This window comes from Microtus oregoni, unplaced genomic scaffold, assembly GCF_018167655.1.
Source record: "Microtus oregoni isolate MIOR12 unplaced genomic scaffold, Mior012 000022F_ref0000154, whole genome shotgun sequence".
In the NCBI taxonomy this organism is placed as follows: Eukaryota; Metazoa; Chordata; class Mammalia; order Rodentia; family Cricetidae; genus Microtus; species Microtus oregoni.
The window spans coordinates 34767327-34793302 of record NW_024543081.1 but is presented as its reverse complement, the minus strand read 5'-3'; the positions used below and the strand labels follow the sequence as shown (position 1 = coordinate 34793302).

Below are 25976 nucleotides of genomic sequence, written 5' to 3'. Positions count from 1 at the left end.
CCTGAGTCTTTAGTTTGCATTGTTTAGGATTTAGTAATGGACAGTTCTATGATCTGAATTTAGAGTTTGAATTCAAGTTTCAGTTCAGTGACTGAGCTAGGGACTGTAGTAACTTGTTAATGTTTCTGGCCTCCAGTTTCTTGTCTTCAGATTGGCGATAACTACAAATGGTGTAAGATTAGAGTGGATTAATAGACATAAAATCTTTATGATAGTTCTTGGCACATGGTAAACATTCACTAAATGTTTTGGCAGCTGTCATTTGTGGTGGGGCTTATCGCTGAAGAGCAATCAAGGAACCTGGAATAAAACAGGCTGTCAATAAATGATGCAGATGGTGAATCCACCTCCTCTCATTCCAGACCCTAGGGCCAGCACTAATTCTTCCAGAGAAGTGTAGCGATTTTATTCTGAATTTGCGGGGAAAGAGAAGGGGACCAATAGTTACTCTTCCACCCTTCTTTGTGTCTTCAATGCAGTGAAGACAGAAGATGCGATGATGTGCAGTTGGTGTAGGCCACACAGATCCTTGGACCAAAAGGGCCTGAGAACCAGTGACTGGGAGACAGTACTCCTGTCTCTGTGGCCTGAAACCACTTAAACATCATGCCCACGCTGAAAGAATAGAAAGGGGTTTCATTGTGCCGTTAGGGAGATTAGAAATGGCCTTCTAAGCTTGCTGAGTCTCCTTCATGGTAGATAAGACAGGATAGATGTGACATGACATGATTGACATGAGATGACAGACACGACACAGGTGTCAGCTAAACATCAAGACTGGAGGAATGTTGTCTGTGGATAGAATACTCCCCTGGTCTGCACAAGGCCCAGGGTTCAATCCTTAGCACCCCATAAAATGGCATGGTTGCTCACATCTGTCACCCCAGCATTCAGAAGGTGGAGGTAGAGGATCAGAAATTCAAGGTTGCTTTCAGCTACATAATGAGCTGAAGGTCAAACTGAGCTGGGGGTCTGGGTGAGGGATACTAAGGGAGGAGGAAGAGGTCTTCCGTCGGAACAAGGGGGAAAAGGGGGGGAATGGAACACATGTGCCGTGGAAGCAAAGTGGGGTCTATTTGAGGAGACAAAGGGGACCACAAGGAGGAGGACAGGGAAGGACAATAGAGAAGGGGAATTACTTAAAATAAATTTAATGAAACATGCATGGAAATGCTGTGATGAAACCCACCATTAAAATATTAATAAAAACAAACAAACAAATAAACAAAAAACCAAGGGTGACAGAGAAGAGAACGGGCTCTCTGGAACTCCTACATTGTCCTACATTGTTCTGATAGTTCCCTAAGCCTTTGTGCATGTTTCTTTGAGAACAGATTCCAATTACAGTGTTTTAGATGATACTAAGTTGCAAGGGGTTAAAGATCTGTCCTTCTGTGTCATTTGTGGCCATGTGACTATGTTATGGTGAATAAAGTTGAATAAAAGAGAATTTAGTGCCACAGATGAGTTAAGATGCATGCATATAATTCTTCTTCTAATAAGGGCTTGAACTTGGTGATTTTTAAAATGATAAGCCTTATTTTTGTCCATATTAAATGTAATGTTTAACAGGAAAAAATTAAGTAGATTTATAAAACCTTTATCTGGAGATACAATACTGCAAATGAATGTAAATGCTGGGGTTATTTGACGGAGACTATTCCTATTATGCATTTTGGAAGCCAAGAATTAATGACTGTGTGTTTTTCCTGTCATATATGTGTGTTCTGTTTCTCTTTGATTGTAGATACACAAGCGCAAGAATCTACCTTGGGGGGAGGTGTAAACAGGCATTGCTTCTATGGACTTCAGCCAGATTCAGACTATAAAATCAGTGTTTACACGAAGCTCCAGGAGATCGAGGGACCAAGTGTGAGCATCATGCAAAGAACACGTAAGTCAAATGTTTTCTGATTATGTGCTATTTGCCCCTCACTATGAGCAAATAGCACATTGATATGGCTCTGCCTCTTCCCTTTATTTAAGAAAGCGGTAGCTATTGCTGCCCAGGAGTATGGGGAGTGCACTTTTTTCTCCTTTAATCCACCCCAAATTCTTTGCAGTGTCCCTATACTTTTCCATTCTCTATATGTTGCACAAGAGACCACAAGGCCATCTGACGGCAAAAGACTCGAAACAATGATTTACATTATGACCCAGATGCATAAGAAGCATTCATGGAATGTGGTGTGTGAAACTGAGTTTGAGGACAATGCTATTTTACCACAGCAATGAGGGCAGGCTCAGAGCCAACACGTTCCAACCAGCTGACCCTGAGTTATGGCCTCCTTAACTGGAGGTCCTTGTGCTGTTTTTCAAGTTGAAGCCCAGCTCTGATGCATGGAATGGAAGAGCAAAGTATAAAGTTAAAACAAAGTACATTTTATATGTTCCAAGGAATGGACAGTATCAGCTTCTTGGGTTGGCTTTTAATCCGAAGTTCCTGACCTGAAGGCCACAGCCATTAAAATGGATAAAGTAGATTTAATAGTAGCAGGTTGAGGGCAGTGGTGTTTATGTGCCTAGCTCAATATCTCTAATTTAAATTCAAATTCCTGAGGATGAACTTCAGAATAGGTGGTGGGTGGTGGGATTTCCTTCTGGTTCTGCATGGCATTTACGGAGAACTAAAAACTTGTATAGATCTTCTAGCTTCCAGAACCATGGAGAAAGAAATCACAATTAACATATTCCGTTAAAACACACCTGATAAGCAGATAGAAAATAATTCATGCCTTTAATTGCAGCACTAAGGAGGCAGAGGCAGGGGGATCTCTGTGAGTTAGAGGCTGGCCATTACTACCCAATGAGATGCTTTGTTACAAAATTGGTTAAAATATAATAAGGAAAATCATCTAAAGTTTTAATGTAGAAAATGTATTTCACAATAAATATATTTAACATATGTATATTTGTTCTGACATATAATTTATATATCATAAACTCTAAGAGCCATTTCATGTAGCAACTCAGTTATTTTGAGTACATTTGAAGAATCATTTAGACATCACTACTTTCCCATCTTAATGCATTTCCATCAACTCAAAAACATATTATCCATAACCTCTTTCCTTTCCACCCATATGGAACCCCATGTAATGCCCTTTATTTTGTATTTCTCTTTCCTGGACACTTCATATGAGTAAAAATATACAACAATCTTCTGTATCTGCTGCATGTCTTTGAAATTTACCAAGGACTTCAAGTGTATCCAGTGTTTGATTTTCTTATTGTTGATTAGCATTCTGTTTTGTACACTGATGACAACTTATGCTGGAGAGGCTGTGGGGAAAAAGGAACACTTCTGCATTGCTGGTGGGAGTGCAAACTGGTACAGTCTCTTTGGATATCAATATGGCGATTTTTCAGAAAATTAGAAAGCAACCTACCTCAAGACCCAGCAATACCACTTTTTGGTATATACACAAGATATTTATCATAACACAAGGACATGTGCTCAACCTATGTTTATAGCAGCATTATTTGAAATAACTGGAACCTGGAAACAACTTAAATGCCCCTTGACTGAAGAATGGACAAGAAAAAAGTGGTATATTTACACAATGGAGTACTACACAGAAATAAAAAAAAAGAGTAAAACCGTGGAAGAGGGTAGAAGGGGAGGGTAAAGGAAGGGAGGAGAGCAAAGAAAAATAAAAACAATTAAAAAAAGAGAAAAGAATTCTGCTTTATGGATATGCATCATCTATTTTTTGACATTAACAGGTCTTTGGTATGCATGACTTGGAAGTATTTTTGGATCTCTGAGAGACACTTTCTACTATCATTGTCTTGGGTGGTTAACACATCTGAGGCTCTTTTTACTCTTCAGTAAAATTAAATATCTATTTTCTTATCACCAATATCGGCAGGAGAGATTTAATATCTTTGAGCTTTCAACTTGTGTTTTATTGGACACAAACTTCTATCTTCACGATTGTCTTCTTGGGAGTCACAATTTAGAGCCAAAGAGGAGCTGGGTCTCATTATCATGTGCTTTCTCTGGACCTTTACTTTTGAAAACTTTGGACATCTTTCAGATTTAGTCTATGCACTTTCCTGGTGCCAATCTGCTCAAAGCTGTTGATTGCTGTGTTCCCAGGCTCATAGGCTGAGTTCTTTGTTCAAATTCAGTGATTGTCTGACTGTTAAAAATGGTTGAGTTTGTGACCTCTGGTCTACTTTAGCAACCCCTAACCTTAATTTCAACAACTGTTAGCTACCAACCCAGGGTTAATTCCAATTGGGATCTCTTAGTTTGATGTAAATATTTTCCTGATATGGAAAACATCTGTCTTCTTGTAGCTTCCATCCCCTGGTTCTAGTTCAACTTTCTGAGGCAATGCAGATCAGGACAGTTTGTCGGCTCTGTGGCAGCCCCTCGTATGGCTGAAGGCAGGACCATCTGTGTGCCACGTAAAGAGGATACACACATGGCATCCGGGTGTGCGCTCTTCATACCCAAGAGATTCTTTGGCCAGAAGTTCTGTCCAAACAAACTGCCTCTTGATTTGATTCTGAGTTTACTTATGACACTGGGGATATGACTCAACCTTCTATGTGAGAGAAAATGCTTAGTAGTAAAGAAGACTCGTGGTTCTCAAGTTATTTAGAGTCCTAAGCCAGGCTTCCAAAGTCTGGCTTATATAGTGATCTAATGAAAGTTTTGCAATCATTGTTTAGTATTAAAAACTCTCCCTCTCTCTTTTCTCTCTCCTTTTTAATTTTAGAATTCTCAAAGAATTCGAAACAACAGTGATTCGTGTATCCACAACAAAACAGCAGCAACACGCAAAGTGTCTTCCTTCCGTCTTCTAGAAAGACATGTTTCTACCACTGTTGTTTCTTCCACAAAACGCTTTGGACTTTGCCCACAAATGGGCTCCTGCCGTGGTGTCCTATGACTTGCTTTGTTTCACATAAACATTAGTTCATGGATTTTTTTTTCTTTATTAGTAATGTACAGTTACCTCATACTCTGGCGTTGACTCATGCCTCTTAGATAATTTAATTTTACTGAGCCCCAGATTAGAAGAGACTACAAAACTCATCGCTTCTAATGACAGAATTCTCTTTGTAACATCTGTCAGAGCTCGAACTCTTCCAGCTGTTGGCCACTTGAAGTTGAACTTCCCCTTTGTGAATGGCCATTATTAGTAGAGGGACTTCCCACATATTAAACTGGGAGAGTAAGGCTTTTCTGTTTATTTCCCCCTAAATCTTCAGTGTCGGGTCTTAATGAAAATGAAAAATAAAATATTACTTTATCTTTGCCTAATGGTCCTACAACTCCGTGGTCCTTTGCCACTCTTCTTCCTAAGTTTCCTCAGGTCATCTTCACGGTGTAGGTTGAAACTATCTGAACACACCAAGTATTTATTCTTGGGCCTCAGAACTGAAAGACTTTTTTTTTTTTTCAGATGCACACTGAACAGAATAGAGTGAATCACATTTCATTCGTAGCTGGTCCCCTTGGGGACACAGGATGGGAAGGGTTAGAAGTGTCAGGGATCAAGGATTGATGGTCAGTGGTTAGGGAGACAGAATGGAAATGAAGTTCACTGTGTATGTGAAAACAGCCAGAACCTACATCTCAAATGAAGGCTAGGATTTCTGCCTTAAATCAGCATCAGAACCACTTTGTAGTTGGCAGTTTGATTACATTGACTCCTGCTGGGCAGACTGAATGGGGGCGGAATGGCACTTCAAGCCTTTGGTGTGCAAAGAAAGGATGGCTAAAGCCACTTTTCACAGGCTGTGACTAGTTTATAGCAGTCATGAAATTCTTCAAGAAGCCAGGTATCAACATCATTGATAACCTTGAATAAAAGATTTTCTATATTACTTTCCTCTCTTCTCTGTGATGAGATCACTAATGGGCGCTCTTTGTCCTTTTCCTACACAGAATCACTTCCCACAGAGCCACCAACGTTTGCTCCAACCATTCCACCAGCAAAGGAAGGTAAGAGAACAGTAGGGGCAGTGGGATTCTCCATCCTAGATGTCTGCTGCTTTTAGTCATTCATTCAGGGGAAAAACCAAAGCGGGTGCTGGAGAGACAGCTCAGCAGTAAAGAACACACATTGCTTTTGCAGAGGACTTGAGTTTGGTTCCCAGCACCTCCATGAAGCAGCTCCCAACCCTATAACTCCAGCTCCAGGGTGCTCCAAAGCCCCTGGCTTCCTGGGATATCTCACTCACATGTACAAATAAATACACACCATTAAAAAATAATATAAATTTTAGAAAAAAAACCAAAGTATTTATACACAATATTTGTTGTCTTACCTACTCTTTTTCTTAACATACATTCATGTGTTTCAAACCCTTGACAATGAAAAAAACCCACTTAATAATAAATTATATACACAAAATGGATTTTTCTTCCAGAATTGCTTGATGTTGATTTCATTGAAAAATCTCAGAATAAAGACTGTTCAGCAAGGAAGAACAGTTACATACTTACATAGTGCAAGTGAAAAGCTAGTGTATAATTGTGATTTCAAGGGGAATGGTCTCCAATTTACCCCCCAAGTGCCTCTCCAGGTTCTTTTCTCATCTCAACAGCTGGAGTTGCCATGGTAACTATTTAAGCCTCTAAACAATGTAGTGCTCAGTAACTTTTTATCCCATTAGCAAGCATTTATTACCTCTACTATTTATTTTCAAAGTGCTCATGTTGGGCATGAGGAATACCATCATAGCACATGGCTGTTGCTTTCTCTTTACTTTCAGTATTATACGAGAAATGTACACTAAGGCAGCTAGCTAATGCTGTCAATGGCATGAGTTCTAAAGGAGACACTGGATTCTGATAGCCAGAGAGTGAATTAATGCTCCGTTGGTTGGTGACGGATAAATGGGAGGAATTTCATCTATCTCTGAACAAGCTTCAGTGAAGCATGATTACTAAAAACTCAGAGAGATATTGGGGTTCAACATGAAAACCAGAAAAGCAAAGGACTCAGTCACTGCCTCTTACCTCGACCTCAGTCCAAAAAGGCGATCCTGCCTCCAAGAATCTCAGAATGAAACTGAAACTGTGAGCTGTCTCCTCCTGTTTTACAATCCTTTCTAAGTTTGGGATTAAAGGCATGCACCACTGGGATAAAATGAATGCACCTCCCGGTTTCTATAGCAACTAGTATGGCTACTGGGAGTAAAGGTGTATGTTACAACTGCCTGGTCTGTAAGGCTGACCAGTGGGGCTGTTTTACACTCTGATCTTCAGGCAAGCTTTATTTATTAAAATGCAAGTGAAATGCCACTACACTTGAGAGATAAATAACAGAATAAATAGCGCTCAGTGGCATAGAGTGATCTGGTCCATGTTGTGTTTAGAACCACAATGTTGTGTTTAGAGAACCATCAATGTTTAATGAGAAACACAGACGAGAGTAAAGATAGAGTTACGAAGGGAATCGTGTCACAACATAAAGGATTTATCCTTCAAAAGTATGGTGCACAGGAAGATCCCTTAAGGGAAGGATGATCTAATAAAATCGTTGCTTAGGAAAGATAACTTTGGACAGGGAGGTGGCTCAGTTTGAAGGCGTAAGTCATAAACAATGCCACACCAGTTTGGAATTATGGTTAATAGGGTGGTATTTATTTAAAGGGGAAAATACTTACAGATAACTGTCCCAGACAACAGCCCTCTGCGCAAACAGGAAGGAGTCTAGTCGCCCAAACTGGAGCAGGAAGCAAAAAAAACGAGAAGGGAAGTAGCTGCTTTTTTAAAGGGAGAGAGACCACGCCCCTATGGGCTAGTATCTCAGCGGCTATTGGCTGGAGGAGTGGAAGGACCTCCTGCAACACCTCCCCCTTTTGTTTAAGTAAGAGAGTTCTAAACCTACTACGAAATTGTATACAATAAGTACAAATATCCTATTCTAACTAGCTTAGGTCTTGTATAATAAATAACTTGGCCAAGTCATGAGAAAAAAGTAACTACATTTATATAGTCTTCAACCCCATCGAAGATCCGAGAAGGGAAATAATGTTACCTGGGTAATTAGGAAGTTCAGTAAAACAACTTCCAAAACATGCAACAAATCACAGAGACAACTAGCTACCTGGGCAATCACCCAAAGTCACGTTAGCAACGTTGAAGCAACCAACTTTGGCTAAGGCCTAACATAACTGACATACCATTTTCAAAGGCAAGCAACTTTTCAAAACTATCTTACCCTGTCTTGGCAGGATATGACAGTCCTGTTTTATCCATTGATGCATGCTCTGTATCTCTGTCAGCGGTTGAGGTATGGGCATTTCTTTGCCCAAAGGCCAGTTCTGCCAAAAAGAAAGGCTCCAGGTGGAGTGTCTTTGGTGCTCAACATTCTCTCGGGAATAGAGTGGTGTTGCCAGGAGCAATTGTGTCTCACTACCACAAAACTCTGAGTTAGATTAAAGGCCATTTTCTACAGCTCTTTGAAGAGGTTGAAGACTATCTATCTATACTGAGTATAATCTCTATATATCTAAAGAACCTGATTAGTCTAATTATAAATGACAAACTTAGATGACTATTAATCTATATAATTCTCAATATCTATCTAACTTAAAGACTAAGACAATTAATGACTGTGAAACAAATGAGGACAATGACGTCCAAATATAAACAATGTACAAATATACATTGCAGTATGGTAAATATATATCAATACACAAACAATATATAAGTATCTTAATCAGAGGTAGAAATGTACACTGCAATATGATAAATATGTACAATATATATATATCAATACAATATATGTCAATACATAAAAAATATTTTAAACAGAGGTAGAAACATGCATGCATACAATAGTCAATATAGTTTAACTTTGTATCAATATACAAGAATCGATACCAATATATTTGTCTAAAAACAGTAACTCACAATTACAAATCTATTATCCCATCATCCCTCTTTTTTTTTTTTCGAAATGATCCCTGAGCTTATAAAATTCCTCCCCCAACCCTCAGGACCTCCCGCAACATCAGTTGGTAAAGATCTCACTGCATTACCATGGAAGGCTTGAGTTTGGACCCTAGCGTCAACATAGAACCTCGATAAGATGTCTGGAACCTAGGGCAGATTGTTCGAGCTTGTAGTTCAGCAAGTCTAACAAAAAGGTCAAGTTCCAGCTCCAGGTGCTACCCTGTAGGCAGAGAGCCATTGAAGAAAACACCTGTATCCACCTCAGGCCTCCAAATGCTTGCATGCACAGACACACGGATGAGCCCATGCATACACATATGTTATGGTACATAGTATTCCCAGCTGGGTAAAAATGTTGACGACCTTCCTCTAATGCAGGCCCACATAGCACCTTCTGGTACTGTGAATGCTAACCAACAGGGCGGAAGCTTCCTGGCAGTACAAATATGATTTCTCCGTGTCCTGTGGCCAAAGGGTGTGGTGTCTTCAACAATAGGGTCTTACTGTCATGTTCTGGTGGGCAGCCAAGAGCAACAGGAATAGCCTGTATTGTTTTGGAGATTTTTAGGACACCCTTGGCCAACATGAGGAGAGGTATCCCACGTCTGGCCCTGGGCTTTTTATTTGAAAACCTAGAGTATAGGTTTTTTTAATTATCAAAGTTATACTGGATACTTATTAGGTAAGTCTTTAAAATTAGAAAAAAATGATTAAAGAACAAAATTAAAAACACAGTTTTATATCCTAAATATAATTTCTTCATGCATGTTGATGAATTTTCTTTTAATCTAAGCAAATGTTTCACTAGTAAAATTTAAAATGAATTTTGCTTTTATTTTGAAGATGAAACAATGTTTATTTAATCTTTCCTTGGAAACATAGGATGTTGTTTACTTTCCTTATTATAATTAGAAGACTTATAAGTCTTTTCAACTTTCAAGCCAGATTATGAATCTATAAAATTGTGTAAGTCACAGAGATCATGAGAGCAAGCTTGCCAGATCCTCACTGTCTTCGAGTGTGACCTCACTGAAGATAATTTATCTTCACCCAGCAGACAGGGGTGAAGTTGCTACAGTCGTATCCCGGCTGTTGATTTTAAGAAGGGAGAAAGGCGAATTATCTCATAGAATATTTGTATGCAACTGAACTAAGATGAAAATATTTTACTGAAGAGCAAATTGTGTACTTCATTATAAAACATAGTTAATCATGGTGATCCACACTTACCGAGAGAAAGAGGACTGGATCATGAGAAACAGCTCAGAGAGGACTTTGAAAGGTGGCTTTCAATGGAGAAGAGCTTTGATATAGTACTGTATGGCCTTTTATGGTATCCATAGTAACTGCTGATGATGGCGTCAATCTACTAGTATTATTGCACCTTTTTTGGCTCGTGGCAGTGGATGGTAAAAGGACATAGGAAGAATTTTTGAGTAATGCAGTAATTAAAGTTTGCTTGGGCTTATTGCCAATGAACTACAGATTTTTAAAAAGACAGCGTCTCATGTAGCTTAGGCTGACATCAAACTTGTCATTAGTCAAGAGTGACCATGAACTTGTAAACCTCCTGCCTCTACTTTTTCAATGCCAGGTATATAGGCATGGGCGACCATGCTCAGTTTTGTGCAGTGGGATCAAACTGAAGGTTTGGGGCATCCTGGGTGGGCACTCTAGCTATGGTGGAACCACATCCCCAGCCCAAATTGTAGTTTCTCTGATTGCATCATATCGCATGGCTCCCTCCCTAACTCTACTCCTCTGGTATTGATTCAGACTCCACATGCAGAGGACACGGCGCACAGTGCGATAGCATAGACTTCTTTCCCGTCTGCGGCCATTAGCCAGTGCTTGCTGCTTGCTTCTGTCTCTGCGTCCCTTTCACTTCCATGTCTCCCATTTCTCATTTTCATTCCTTGCCATGATGGCTGGTTTGATTCTCCTCCCTGTTCCCACATGCTCAGCAGAAGCTTTTCAGTCTCAAATGGCATCAAAGGGAAATGATGGCGATAGAGTTTTAGGAGCCTGGATGGGGAATCTTAATAGCTTAAGCTTTTCCTTTTGGAAAGCGCTTTAGTGACTGGAAGGTATCCGCTACTTGTCTTCTGGCTTGATAAAGACGTTATTTTCCTCTTCCCTCTGACTCAAAACATATTCTTGGTCTTCAGTATGTAAAGCAGCCAAGGCAGACCTAGTGTTCATGGTGGATGGATCCTGGAGTATTGGCGATGACAATTTCAATAAGATCATCAATTTTCTGTACAGCACCGTGGGAGCCCTGGACAAGATTGGTGCAGATGGAACTCAGGTGAGGTTAACCAGCCAATGATTACATTATCCCATCAGCTAAGGTTACCCAGACAAACATTACATTATCCTATGCATCCAGGAGTTATTTCTTAGTCTCTTACTGTGGCTACTTGTCAGGGGATGTAGTCAAAGTACTGTGATGCTAATCTTTATAGGTGTGTCCAACTTGTTGCCCATGGATACATGTATCCAAGATTGCTATGGTGCTATGGTGCGGCCCAATACATTTGTAGATGACAGCCTCATACTGCAACATCCAAAAGTTAGATGTCCCTGCAAGAGCTGTTGAGAGTAGCAAATTGAAGATGGTAGGAAGGCTATTAGGTAGCATTTATTTTATATTAAGGCAGAGAATTTTCTTTACACATCCTATTCTCCCTGCACTGAAGGGCACAGAAGTCTTGAAAGTCAGAGGCCAGGCCATGGTCACACGTTTCTAAGGATCATGGAGAATATAAAACTATTTCATTCATCCAGCAGCTATTCATAGCTCATTGTCTCCCCCACCCCAAAAAAAGGGAAGCAATAAACTCAAAACTGTCCCATAGTGCCTCAGGAATAGAAGTAAACTGTAGGAAATTAAGGTATGAAAAATATATGCAGCAATGAGCGAGAGCCCAGATTTTGAAATAGAATATACTTGGCTTTAGCTGTCGGCTTTTGATCTTCACGCAGTTACTTGATTTCATGTGTCTCCAGGTGGCAATGGTTCAGTTCACTGATGACCCCAGAACAGAATTCAAACTCGATGCTTACAAAACCAAAGAGACACTTCTTGACGCAATCAGACACATTTCCTACAAAGGAGGAAATACTAAAACAGGTAAGACCCAAGCAGACAAACATTTATGTAATAATAGCCAGCGAAAGCACACGGTAAGACCCAAAGAGACAAACACGGGCCGAACAAAGCTCACTGTAATCATTAGAAATGACTTTTGTTACGAGGAGTGTTTGTTTCTTTTGGTGAAGAGTATGGAATCCAGGGCCTTACACATACCTCACAGGTTCTTTCCCCTTGTGTGACAGCCTCAGTTCCCAAGACACAAGGATTTTTCACCAATGTAACGTCTCTGTCCCTCCCTTTTCTGTCCGTGAAAGCACATGAGGAGTGAAACGGAACTGTTGGTTCTTTGTTTCAGGAAAAGCTATCAAGTACGTTCGCGATACCTTGTTCACTGCGGAGTCAGGTACGAGGAGAGGCATTCCGAAGGTTATCGTGGTTATCACTGATGGAAGATCACAAGATGATGTCAACAAAATCTCCAGGGAGATGCAGGCCGATGGTAATTTCCTATATGCACCCTCATGGCTATTAAGAACAATGTTGGCACCAAGCACACATTCCTATCGGCTTAATTAAATATCCCCCAGTGGATTATGTGTTTTTGTTTTTTTTTTGTTTTTTTTTTTTTTTTTTTAGAAATTGCATACATTCACAGTTCTGTGATTACATGTTTTTATTGGAGAGCAATGTATGATTCGTTACGGCAGGGTTCTCTGTCTAAGGAACTCCAGTATTGATTCACGCTACTATTCATACTATTGGAAGGACCCCTCCCTCTGAAGGGCCAAGGAGAGGAAGGGGCTCATTATAGAAAGTCCCCTGTCTCCTGATCTGCAAAATAAGGATTCTTGTAGGATGGCTGCGGAGAGTCAGTTATATGAAATATGTATGATGATTTCTGTTTACTGTGAATTTGACATATTCTAGACTCAATCTGGAAAGAGAGTCTCAATGACAGAAGCTCTAGGTTAGGTTGGCCCCTGGATGTGCCTGTGAGGGGTCTTCTTGGTCGGATTAATGGAGGTGGGACGGCCCAAGCTGCAGGTGGGTGGGGCCATTTCCACAGGCTTAGCCCTGATCTGAAAGGCAGGAATGAGTTTATTAGCATATGGGTATTCTTTGCTCTCAGTTCCCGATGAGGGATGCCATGTGACCAGTTCCCCCATTCCCTGGCTGCTGTGACATCCCTGCCGTGATGGACCATGACCCCTTCTCCCTTAAGTGACTTTTGTCAAAATATTTTGTCACAGGAAAGAAACTGAGACCATATGCCTAGCAATAGTAGTTTAATACCTACGTGTCAATTTTTACATGGTGACCCAATTTAGGCTGCTAGAACTCCAGTTGTACTTCTGAAGGGGAAAAAAATCCCAACAACAAAGGCAAACCAAAGCCAAACCATGACTGTCTAAATAGCATCTCATGCCTCAGATGTCAGAATAACTAATAAAAATATGCAACTCTAAATATGTTGCTCAAATGGGAACCTTTCTGACTTATGCACCAGTTAAGGATCTTGGTTTGTTGAGTTTATTTTTTTTTAAATGGAAAAGTTTCTTCAGCAGATGATGGAGTAATTCTCAGATAATGAAATACACACAAGAAGAATTCTGCTGAATGGTATGAAATGAATTAGCCACTCCTAATGAGCTTCTTAAAGGAGCACATTTTGGAAATCTGGGCATCCAGCGTCTTGCCTTGTTTGTGTTTTGTGAAGCTTAAAGTAATCAAAAGGCTGCTCGCTGTCGCTCCTAGGTTACAACATCTTTGCCATTGGTGTGGCCGATGCTGATTACTCAGAGTTGGTTCGGATTGGCAGCAAACCCAGCGCACGCCATGTCTTCTTTGTGGATGATTTCGATGCCTTCAAGAAAATTGAAGATGAATTAATTACTTTTGTCTGTGAAACCGCATCAGCAAGTTAGTTCTTTAGAGCTTGTATTCCTGGGTGTTGTTTAGAATCTGAATTAGCTAATGCTGGTTCAATAAGGAGTCCCATCTAGAGCTGAGGAAGCGCTATTGGCTCCCAGGGCTATTTACCATGCAGGTGTCAAGTCCTATGGTTTTGAGCATATAAGGTAAATGTCTTTTCGCCTCCCTTTAGTGGTTTCTGTTGATAAAGATCTCCCCAAATTGATGACAATTTGTATTAAACACAGGGGTGTGGGACAGGGTGATGGCCCCAAGTCTGAGGCCAATTTGGAATACTTAGTATCAAATAAGGTTACATAGTGAGACCCTGTCTTAAAACAAACAAAAGGTAGGAAGTCATTTTCAAAGATGTCTTAATCAGAACATCTCTCTACTTGTGTTTTCAAGTGCCAATCCTTGATTTAATGGAGAGTGGTTTGGAAGGTGTGGCCCTTGAGTCTGAGTGGAATATTAGGTAACCACAGCCACGGCGTGTTAGAGTTCAGCTCTGGGACGCTTAGGGAAGGTCGTGTTAAGTTCGCAGTGAAAGCATATGCTTGGGAGATACAAGAGCCAGGCTTTCACCCACCTTGCCTTGTTTTCCAGCCTGCCCAATGGTGCACAAGGATGGAATTGACCTCGCAGGTACGCACTGTCACAGTGTTTCCTATTTTCCTTTATTGAAAGTAGACTTTTTCATATACTGAATATTATCATATTCTGATAAGAGCTTCCCATTCCCCAACTTCTCCGAGATCCTCCCTCCTCCCCTCCCATCGGAAACCCACACTGTGTCTCTTGTTAGGGAACAAATAGGCATCTAAAGAACAATAATAAAATAAAATAAGATATAACAACAAACAAATAAGAATAGGACAAAACAAACATGAGAAAAAGAGGCACATATAGGTGCAGACAGAGACACACACGTTTGTATACACAGGAATCCCACAAAAACAGAAGTCTTAATGTATCTTAATATAAATGCAAAGGACTTGTAAGGTTTTCGTTGTTGTTATTATTGTTTTTTTTGGGGGGGGGGAATCCCTGACAAGACATATGTTTTGGCATCTGCTATTGAACATGGGGACTGGCCTTAAGAGTGTCTCCAGTGACTAAAATTCAATGAAAATGACCACACAACATACCCAAACTTATGGGAAACAATAAAAGCAGTGTTAAGAGGGAAGTTCGTAGCCTAAATGACTACATAAAGAAGTTGGATAAAGGCCACACTACTGAGTTAACAGAACACCTGGAAGCTATAGAACAAAATGAAGCAAACTCACACAAAAGGACAGGAAATAATCAAATTGAGAGCTGAAATCAACAAAATAGAAACAAAGAAAACAATACAAAGAATCAATAAGACAAAGAGTTGGTTCTCTGAGAAAATCAACAAAATAGACAAACCTTTATCCAAACTAACCAAATAACAGAGAGTATGCAAATTAACAAAATCAAGGGTGTCTCCAGTGAGATTCCATTGGCTACTGACCAATCAGTGTTTATTTAACATATAATTGACAGAATACGGACAATTGTCCCACCCCCAACACAAGAAGCTTCTACTGCTTGATGTTTCCATATGACTCCTCCAGTGATCCTCACTTGTAGCTGTTCCTCTCTGTATCCAACTCCTCTGCTCCCTTCTTCCTTCTGCTTCCCCATTCAGTCCTCCCACTTCTGTCCTCCTCATCCATCCAACTATCTTATTCTCCCTTCCTAGGGAGATCTGTTTCTTTAGTCCCTTGCTCTACACCTAACCTCTGTTGTTACAAGGATTATAGCTTGCTTATGGAACACTTACGGAGATAAAAGGGATGCAAATAGGAAGGGAAGAAGTCAAAGTATCTTTATTTGTAAACAATATTATTACATATATCAGTAACCCAAAAGTTACACCAGGAGACTTCTGTAGCTGATAAACACTTTTTATCAAAGTAGTTGGATACAAAATAACTTAAAAAAAATAAGTAACCTTTGTACAGACAAATGACAAACATACTAAGAAAGAAATGAGGGGAATAACATCTTTCACAATAGCCTATAAAAAATATCACGGGGTAACTGATCAAAAAAGTGAATACTTGTAGGGCAAAAACCTTAAGATATTGCAAAATAAAACTGAAGAGGATATCAGAAGGTGGAATGATCTCCCATTGTCATGGATGAGTAGGATTAGTGTAGTAAAAATGCCATTCTACCAAAAGCAATCTATAGATTCAGCAAATCCTCATCATCGTCACATTTTAAATACCAATATTGATTAATATTTGTTTGGGTAAATCTGTCTGTGTTTAATTATTTAGTAGAAAATTTAAAATAATTTAAGTTCCTGTTTGTTCTTCTATCCTCTCTCACCACCTTAGGATTTAAGATGATGGAAATGTTTGGTTTAGTTGAAAAGGATTTTTCTGCAGTAGAAGGAGTTTCTATGGAACCTGGCACCTTCAATTTGTTCCCATGCTATCAAATCCACAAAGATGCTCTGGTTTCCCAGCCAACCAAGTATGTTTTCCTGGCAAGATGCTAAAGTTAATTATATGTTTATTATATCTCAATATAAAAATGATGTCAATTTGTAATTTACTGTAATAGTTTCTGGTAAGATTTTCTATGATGTTTAGAGAAAATGACGTTTATAGTTCTTTATCTAAAAACAGTCCTGGGACTGAAAATGTAGCTCAGCCAGCAATTAAGAGCGCTAGTAACTGTTCTTCCAAAGGACCTGGGTTCAATTCCCAGCACCTACTTAACAGATCACAGCTGTCTGTAACTCCGCTTCCAGGGAATCTGGTAACTTCTTCTGACTTCTCTGGGCAATAGGCACACACGTGTGAGTTCACAGACCTACAAAGCATCTATACACAGAAAATAAATTGTTGAAAATTTAACATAAACATCAGACCCATCTTATAATGCTGGGTGAAGCTTAGCATGGTTTCATCTGTGAAAACATATAAAAATAATGGATGCATACATGGTAATAGGGTGGACCATATGTTTTTTGAATCCTGATTTATACTAAGTCTCAGGCCTCTAAACAGCTCTGAAACTCTGAAATGAAAGTTTAGAGACACCCATGACTTGAGATGAAATCCACAGTTAGGGCAGGGAGACGATTCAGCTGATAAATGTTTTTGCTATGCAAGCCGGATGAGCTGAGTTTACATACCTGGAGTCATGGGAAAACACGGATGCCATGGTTTACATCTCTAATACAGGCACTCCAGAAGTGAATTGGGAGAAGGAAGCTGGGCAAAACTCCCCAAATCTGGAGAGCCAGGCAACCTAAACAGTGATCTGGTGGGGATTCGTGGCGGTCTCCTTTTGTCTTTCCAAGCTTCTGTGGTGAAAATATGTGACTTTATGGGCACAGGATGACTTTTTTAAGTTACAAGAGGGCATTATTTTTATTTCATCTTCAGGTATCTGCATCCGGAAGGGCTTCCTTCTGACTACACAATGAGTTTCCTGTTCCGGATTCTTCCTGACACTCCACAGGAACCATTTGCTCTTTGGGAGATCTTAAATAAAAATTCTGACCCACTGGTTGGGATCATTTTAGACAGTAAGTATATTTCTGTGTGTCACATTTGCTACATACACGATCACGCATGGGGCATGCCATCTTGCCCTCTCATGTTGTAACATAACGTATGCAATGTATAAACAACACACAGTGAACTATGAAATCATTGATTCATTCCTCTTATTAACCTATTCTTTCAAGAAATGCTCATTGTTGAGTCCCTGCTTTGTGCCAACCTTAGGCTCAGATGAATAGTAAGGGGAAGCACTGTTAATATAAAAATCTTTAGTTTTAATAATGAAAATTTCTTATAAAACAAAGGACGGAAGTTGAGGACACTTGCCTCTGTGTGTTCATAATAAAGCAGACATCAGTGTGGTAATGTGTCACGTCCTGGGAAAGCAACTGTCTGTAGTGGGCTAGTAAGAAAAAGTGCCCAGTTTTTCTTTCATAATATTTATTGATAATGTCCTCTCTCATTATCTTCTTTTACCCTGAGCTTTGATGACCTCTCTCCAGAGATGACGTGTATAAGAGTTTAGGCGGAGAGGTGTAAGGGGAGGGAACATGTGGGTTCCTGGTCTCACTACCGTCACATCATGGAGTCAAGTACTTTAGTCACCTGAATGCCTGTAACCACCTGAGGACTGTTCAGTGTCTCATTTCCCTCATTTTGTTTTAGATGTGATTTCTAAATGATGAATTCATTATTTTCTGTCAAGTTAAATTTTAGGAAAAAGTTAATCATCTATTTAAGCATTTCTGAAATATTTTGACTTTTCTTTATTTGACTAGATGGAGGGAAAACTCTGACTTATTTCAACTATGACTATACTGGAGATTTTCAGACTGTTACTTTTGAAGGACCTGACATCAGGAAAATGTTCTATGGAAGCTTTCATAAGGTTAGTGAGGATCTTCTATGCTTTTGTTGTTGTTGTTTTGGTATCTTTACTGCATACTGTATAATTAATAAGGATTACATGTGAAAACTTACTGTTTCTTGTTTGATAGGCTTGTATACCTATCTGAAAAGTGTGTGTGTGAGCAGGCAGAGGGTACAAGTGAAGGTTTACTAATTAAAAGTTCCATTAGGAGAAACCAGTTTCTCCTAAAACCCACTGGAGAAAGTAGCATCAGAAGCTGGGTCACTCTCAAGCATGGTCAGCTTAAGTTTGTAAACTTTCAGACAGATGCTGTGCAATTATTGCTGGGTGTCTACCAAATTTCACTTTCCATTTTCCTACGGAATGCTCTTAGATACACAAAATTCTAGTAGGCATCAGCCTTCCGTGCTTCTAGCAGTTTGTTATGTTGTCTTATAGACAACTCTCCATGCTAGAGATGCATTTTTATTTTTCAAAGTGATACAGTAGAAAGAGATGCATCAAGAATACTATGTTAAGAGAGGCCACTATAAGAAGCAGATGAAACATTTAGGGACTTTTAAGTGATGAATTCTAAAATGCTAAGTGAATTGAATCAAAGAACAACATGACATAAAATATAGGTTTGCTTTTCAAACACCAATTTAAGACACAAATAAATATCTTTTAAAAACTTAAAAAAAAAATAAAAGTTCCATTAGCAGGTTTTTGAAATTTATTAGAATCCTGGTGTGATGCTTTTCTTAGTTGTGTGGAGAGCATTGCAAAGCGGCCAGGGAAAAGAGTAGAGGAGATGAAAAGCATTTACCGCATCCGTCTGTGCCAAAAGAGTCATTGTCACCAGCACCTGTGGCTTAGGCGTGAGCAAATGTTCTCACTTCAAGGAATTCTTGATGTGTCTTAGGCAGTGTGAGACTTTATTTCCTTGACCAGAACTCAAGGAGCCACAAGTGAGGTTTGTTATTGATTGACTTTAAATGTATGAACCTTTAAATTTTTAAAAGCTGCATAAGGAAATACTTCCCTCTGGTTTATGCGTTAGTAAAACTAAACAAGAGACAAAATAAAAGGAGAGGCCAACTCTGAGATAAACTGAGATAGCATGCAACTATTGATCGAAGATGTCAATAAAGTCCAGTTCTCACAGATCAGATTTTATTTGTTCAAAGCATTACAATTAAATAAGCAGCTTCATTCTTTATTGATTATTAGTTGGCTATGTCTATTACACTTTGGATATCAAATGTAGTCCAAAATCTGCTTTGAAGTGTTAGTAATGATATAAATGGAATAACCACTTGTATGTGTAACCAAAGACGCAAAATAGTTTTGAAAATGGTTCAATGTCCTTTGTAAAGCAATATGCTCTTTTAAATATGAGATTAATCTCCCTAGGACACACAGAAGTAATTTTCCACTCTTGTAAATGACAATGTTAGCAAGGAGCAAGCGATGTGGCAGCTTTTCCCCGGGAATGGTCTCTGTTTGACTAAGGAATAGTTGCTTTTTGAGAGGAAAAATTTCTAATGAACTGCTCTGCTAACCGGAATCGCTTTTACACGGCTGTATCTTAAAACATTAAATAAATATAGGTAGGATCCCATGCGCTTTCATCCTTTCTTTAACCTTTAAACAACATTGAACAAAATCTGAAAAGTTAAACTGTCTTAATATAAAAGATGTCACCTCATTGACAGGCTGAGTCTGCTCATGATTTGAGCACGGTGTTAGCTGATTGAGCTTTTATAACCTCGATTCACATCACCCAATCCTCTTCAAGGAGTTGCCATGGTTACCTTTCCCTGGGAGGAAAATTATTATTGGAGTATGGATTTTACTTTCCTTTCATTAATCTGCCACAAGTAACTAGTAGCTACGAAGCAATCTCAGTCCAAATTAAAATGTGTAGTGGGCCCAGACATTTTTACATGAGAACTTGGATACAGTGTAGTTACCTGGTTTATCTACAATATGTTTAGCCTTGCTGGTTACGTAGAGGTTTGAAAGATCTGCCTTTTCCAAATCCTGGCAAAGAACCCGTGACTGCTGAAACTGTGTCCTGCATGTCTTTGAGATTGTAATTTGAGAAAACAGCATCAGACACTAAGCCGAAGGGCTTCCTCTCACTTGTATTCCAATGCTTCCCTTCCTCTCCCTGAAAAAAGTGTCCTTCATTCATGTGTCTCCTTCCAGCTGCAAGGAGTTGAGGTGAACAGGAGAAGACAATGGGGGAAGGAAACAGATTAGAACTAACTATAAAGACACATATAAAATTCCATGATAACACACAATACTTTGCATGCTAACTTAAACACCAGTAAAAGTAAGCGCACATCTCTATTAAATAGTGACTATTTTCAAGTCACAACAGAGAGAAGTATTTTAAAGAACTGATTCTTGAATGTTGAGCCATCACAGTAAAGGTTTAGCGAAGGATGTAGAGACAGAATTCCCTCTCTCTAATTTTTAACAATGAGTTAAACAATTACACTAATTGCTTGATCCTTCTCCCTGCATAGGACTTTCTAAATCATCTTTTCTTTTACCTAGCTCCATGTTGTTATCAGCAAGACTTTGGCCAAAGTGGTCGTTGACTGTAAGGAAGTGGGCCAGAAGGCAATCAATGCATCCGCCAATATCACGTCGGATGGTGTGGAAGTATTGGGGAGAATGGTCAGATCCAGAGGACCCAACGGAAACTCTGCACCAGTAAGTAGATAAGGAAGTGAAACTGTGTGTCTGTTATGGGGAAGATTCCTTTGATACACATTCAGCTGGTTTCAAGGGAGGGAATGTAGCAATGATATGGATGGGTTGATAGATGGATGGACAGACAGACATATAGATAGATGGTGATTCTTTAAGCAAACATGGATGTTCAAGGCAGTATATTTCTGGTATAATATAAAGAGAATGCTTCAGGCACCAGGCTAGTTAATTATTTAAATACGTTTTAGGATTTGAATATTGTAATATTCAGTACCTTATTTGTGACTTAAGTGGTTTGTTGTTGGAATTCAAAACTGCATGTGTACAAATTAATGCAAGAAAATGCAAATTCTTACAAAGTTTTTCAACATTATGCCTGGGAAAGTAGCTAATGTCTATGATTTGAGTTAGATTTGTATATTTTAAAACTATTTTCACTATCAGTAATGTGGTTTTCCCCTTAATTATTAGTCATTATTTACGTAACAATCCTAAAATAATTTTTACATTACTAAAATGGAATTTAAGTCTGGGAGACTTTTAATTAGCACAGAAATCCCATTCCTTTCAATCACTATCCACAAAAACGAATAGTGTCTACAGGGTTTCGTTTTAACAGCAGGCGTTCACAGCTAATTAGTGGCTCTCTTTCATTTTAGTCATTGTAGAGCTAGTAACATTTTTAAAAAGAACTCTGACCATTCTTACCTATATCCTCCATCTCAACCATCATTCCGAAACTGTTCTTCAGAGAGTGTAAAAATATAGAATTAGCAAAATAAGGATATGCTGGATCAACAGAAGCAGGGATGAGTAGACGGACTCATTTAAGTGTGGGGTGGAGTGGGACTCAGGGCCCAATCCCTGAGCACTACTGTGATTTTCTTCATTCTAGGCATGGTGCATCTAAAAAGTCCCTGAAAGTAGTGCACAAAAGTGATCAGCCATATTACTGGAGAAGTGAAATTTTTCACAACAATGAATTTCCTATCTTCTACCCCGTCTTTTACAGACAACTAAATGCTCGTTTACAGCTTGGTTGTTGACAGTCACATCTGTTTACCTTTTTGTTTATTCTTGCCTCCCTAGACAGCATAAATTCCCTAAGATAACACAATAGTATGGGCGTCCTTTCAAAACTACGTCAGTGTCTAACATAGTCCAACAAGCAGAATGAGTGTCCAAGGAACTCTTCCCAGAACGTGAACAGAAACGGACTGTTTCTCACACACAGGGTTTTGTTTGTGGTCCAGAGACTTGAACCTAGGACCTTGTGACTATCAGACCAAGACCTCTGACTGAACGACATCCCTAGAGCCAGACTATTTGATTGGCATAATTTCTCTTCATAAAAGGTGTTGTCTGTAGTAGACCCCATATGTGGCACTGACTTCAATCTCTTATACATATTCTATTGTCCCCTACTTGTATTTTATAATTGTAACTTAATAGTAATTGTGTTTTAAGTTACACCATGCATAATAATATACTCCATGTGCATAACTAATTAAATATTAAAAAATTGATGTCAAAACCTAAATGTGCCTGTACGTCTCAGGAGCACTGATGGTGATTTTTCACTTTGGGACACCAGAGAAATGCAGTTAAACAGGGGCTCTTTGTGGCAGCTTGTAGCCAGTAGTAGACAAAGGAGGGATTTATAGACGTCAGTAACTAAAAAGCTCTTTGTAAGGTTACTAGGACAAAAGCTATAGCTTCCCTGATAATCTAGAAGTCTATGAAGGGCTACTAAATAGATTTTTCGTTTTCCCACTTACTAAAGAATTTGCTTATGCTGAATTGGATAATATTAGGTTAGATCGTAAAAATGCAATTGAGTAGCCAGTCTTCCTTTAGGAGGGGTTGCTTGATGGTGTCAGTGCCACAGGCGAGAAGTCCTGGCCTTGGGATTTCGGTTTCAAAAAAATACCCATCTCAATGTTGGCCTTCCTCTGATAAACAGCAAAAAGAAATGTATAAGGGGCACAGTTCGAATAATCCCAGGAGAGGGCATGTGTAAGAGGGTACAGTTCAGAAAATTCCAGGAGGGGGGATGAGTAAGAGGCACAGTTCAGAAAATCCCAGGAGGGGGCTGTGTAAGGGGTACAGTTCAGATAATTCCAGAAGGAGGGATGTGTGGGGTGCAGCTCAGATAGTTCCAGGCAATGTGTGTGTGTGTGTGTGTGTGTGTGTGTGTGTGTGTGTGTGTGTGTAAGGGGCACAGTTCAGACAATTCAAGAGGAATAATTATAATATTAGCTCACAGGTCAGTGTCACCTACCAAACTTGCAATAATTCAAAATGTTAGAAGACTCCAGATTCTGCCTCTCTAGAAAATGTATCCTCTCAAACCATAGTTGAGTGAAGGAGAAAGTATTCAGGGACACAGTAACTTCTGTATAGAAATTGCTCACAGTCTTAACAAAAACAACGTATGCTCAGAAATGCTGGATTCTATAGCACTGGCCGTCCCCAGGGAACCTAACTAAATAAACAGGCTTAGCTTAGCTGTCAGAACACATGTGGAAAGAGAAGTAACTGCCGCTCCCTTCCAGGCTTTCCTCTAAGAGGCTTGCTAGTTACTTTTTTTTTTTTTTTTTTGGATGATTCTAGAAATAGTTTAAGCTTCTGGCATGTAGCTACGTTTCTTAAAGTCTCTCTTCTACTTTTTTTTTTAAATCTAACACTTAGGCAGTTATTCAATTGGCATTTATTCAGCCTCCTGCAATTGAAATAAAAGAGAAATATGTAAGGAGCCACCTATAATTTTATTCACTGAGTAGAAGTTTTTGGTGTCGAGTTCAACAGTAGACTGATGATTCTGGCTGATGATTCTGCAATAGCCAACTGTTAAATTTTTTTCTGTATTGAAAACAGGCTTACCTTCAGACATATATTCTGGTCATGGTTTCCCCTTTTCCAACTCTCCCCAGGTCCTCCCCACTTTTCCACCCACCCATATCCACACCCTTTCTCTCTCTTACCCATTAGAATACAAAGAACTTCCCAGAACATCAATAATAAAACAAAAATAAAACAAACAAATCATGATAGGACAAACCAAAAAACAAACAAAAAGACTCAAGAATGACATACAGATATACACACACACATACAGAGAGAGAACCCATAAAAACAAAATAAAAAACCATAATTTATAAGCAAACCATCATTTGAAAAAAAGATAAGCTAAAGAATAGGAAAAGATTTTTTTCTAACCAACTACACATTCAATAGAGGACTAATATCTAAAACATACAAGTAACTAAAATATAAAGCAGGACATTAAGAAAGTAAGTGCTGCACCAGGTGGTGGTGGCAGCACATGTCTTTAATTCCAGCACTTGGAGGAAGAGACAGGTGAATCTTTGTGAGTTCGAGACCAGCCTGGTCTACAGAGTGAGTTCTGGGACAGGTTCCAAAAGCTACAGAGAAACGCTATCTCAAAAAGACAAAACAAAACAAACAAACAAACAACAAGTGCCAAATTTTTAAAAGGAGCTTTTCCATATGTTGCTTTTTTTTTTTTTTTAAATCCTCAAGTTATAACAGTAGCTGATAGGTATGTCTGCTGTGGTCTGGGGAATGTGTGCTACCCTGAAATAACAATTTAATCTTCTAAAATGTAAAAAAAAAAAAAAAAAGAAGATACTCAAACTCTCTTCCCTCTATTGATGCTAAAACTGAGGCTTGAAGTCAATTAGAGTTCCTGCTTCAAAAAATGAAACTGAGATATGATACTCTATCTGCCCTCCCCATGGTTGTCTGCCTTTTATTCCAAAGATGTCTTCCCCTAGAGCAGACTCTAACTCTATAGATCTTTAGGCAGAGAAGCGAGTCTAGTCTGATCCAGGGACCACGTGCCTGATCTAGTCTTTCACAGTGTCAAAGACTCACGATTAGAGTTACAAGCTTGCAAATAATTATGGTCAAATCTTACCCTCAAAATGTTCCTTACCTCAATGTTCAAATTTCTAGCGGCAGATATAGAAGTTGTTCATTTTCATCTCAGAATTTAATTAGAATGAATGCTCATAGTTTTCCAAATTTGAATGAATTCAAAGTAAGTCAATGTTCTAAGCTGTACCCATTGCAGATGCTAAGTATGTCTTGCGTTGTTAATGAGGTCAATGAGAAGTTGGACACCTAATGAGAAACGGAAGATGGCTTAGGTCTCTGCAGCTCTACCTATGTACTTTATACACAGAACGCTTTCTGTTTGTACAAATACATAAATGCTCTTACAGTATTGAAGAAAAAGTCAGAGGAGAAAGTTTGGTACTGAGTGGAGAGTGAAGCCAAGAGAAATTTGAAATTCCCATTCATGGATCAAAATGACTAACTGGCAAGAAATATTTTAATCTTATTTTCTTCCTAACATTTGACCCCAAATGACTTGCCTTTGTAACTACACCCTGACAAAATGTTCAGGGATGGAAAATGAGCATTTGAAATTGGCTACGTATTCCATGTAGAGAAATTATGAAATATAAATGTAGAAGGTTACATGTCCCTCCTTGTGTCTTTAAAAAACTCTCTTTTATGTTTTGGGGGGGTTCGTTAAGTAAAAGGGAGTGGTCTCTTGGATTAACTGCCTGAGCTATGACTTCTTTGGAGTCATGTTGTTTTGTTTCCCAAGGCCCTCACATGTGAGATGTTTTGACACAGCGTTGCTGTGTTGTGTTGTCTCCTGTGTAAGTTGTACAGCTATGCATGCCATTGCTTTTGGAATAAAAGCCAGGCACCTATTTAATTTTGCTGCTGCTGTTTAATCTGTTTGCAGAAATTTGCCTTGGGAAAGAAGGCCCAAGTCCAGGCTAGGGAATCTAAGCTATCACAAATGCAAAAACGACTATGAATCAATGTGTTGTACTCGGCGATAAAGCTGCTGATTTCATCTAGCTTGCGAAA

The 25976-nt window shown here is 39.2% G+C and overlaps 1 protein-coding gene across 1 annotated transcript in view; it reads left to right on the top strand.

The window, feature by feature from the left end:
• Window positions 1–25976, top strand: part of Col14a1 (collagen type XIV alpha 1 chain) — a 181500-nt gene that overhangs the window by 99423 nt on the left and 56101 nt on the right. Inside the window, exons 24-34 of the mRNA XM_041672101.1 lie at window positions 1748–1894; window positions 5906–5962; window positions 11095–11234; window positions 11936–12059; window positions 12379–12522; window positions 13779–13943; window positions 14541–14579; window positions 16307–16445; window positions 17366–17508; window positions 18265–18374; window positions 20907–21065. Of these exons, the coding sequence (XP_041528035.1) occupies window positions 1748–1894; window positions 5906–5962; window positions 11095–11234; window positions 11936–12059; window positions 12379–12522; window positions 13779–13943; window positions 14541–14579; window positions 16307–16445; window positions 17366–17508; window positions 18265–18374; window positions 20907–21065 (1367 nt within the window). The remainder of the gene's footprint in view (window positions 1–1747; window positions 1895–5905; window positions 5963–11094; window positions 11235–11935; window positions 12060–12378; window positions 12523–13778; window positions 13944–14540; window positions 14580–16306; window positions 16446–17365; window positions 17509–18264; window positions 18375–20906; window positions 21066–25976) is intronic.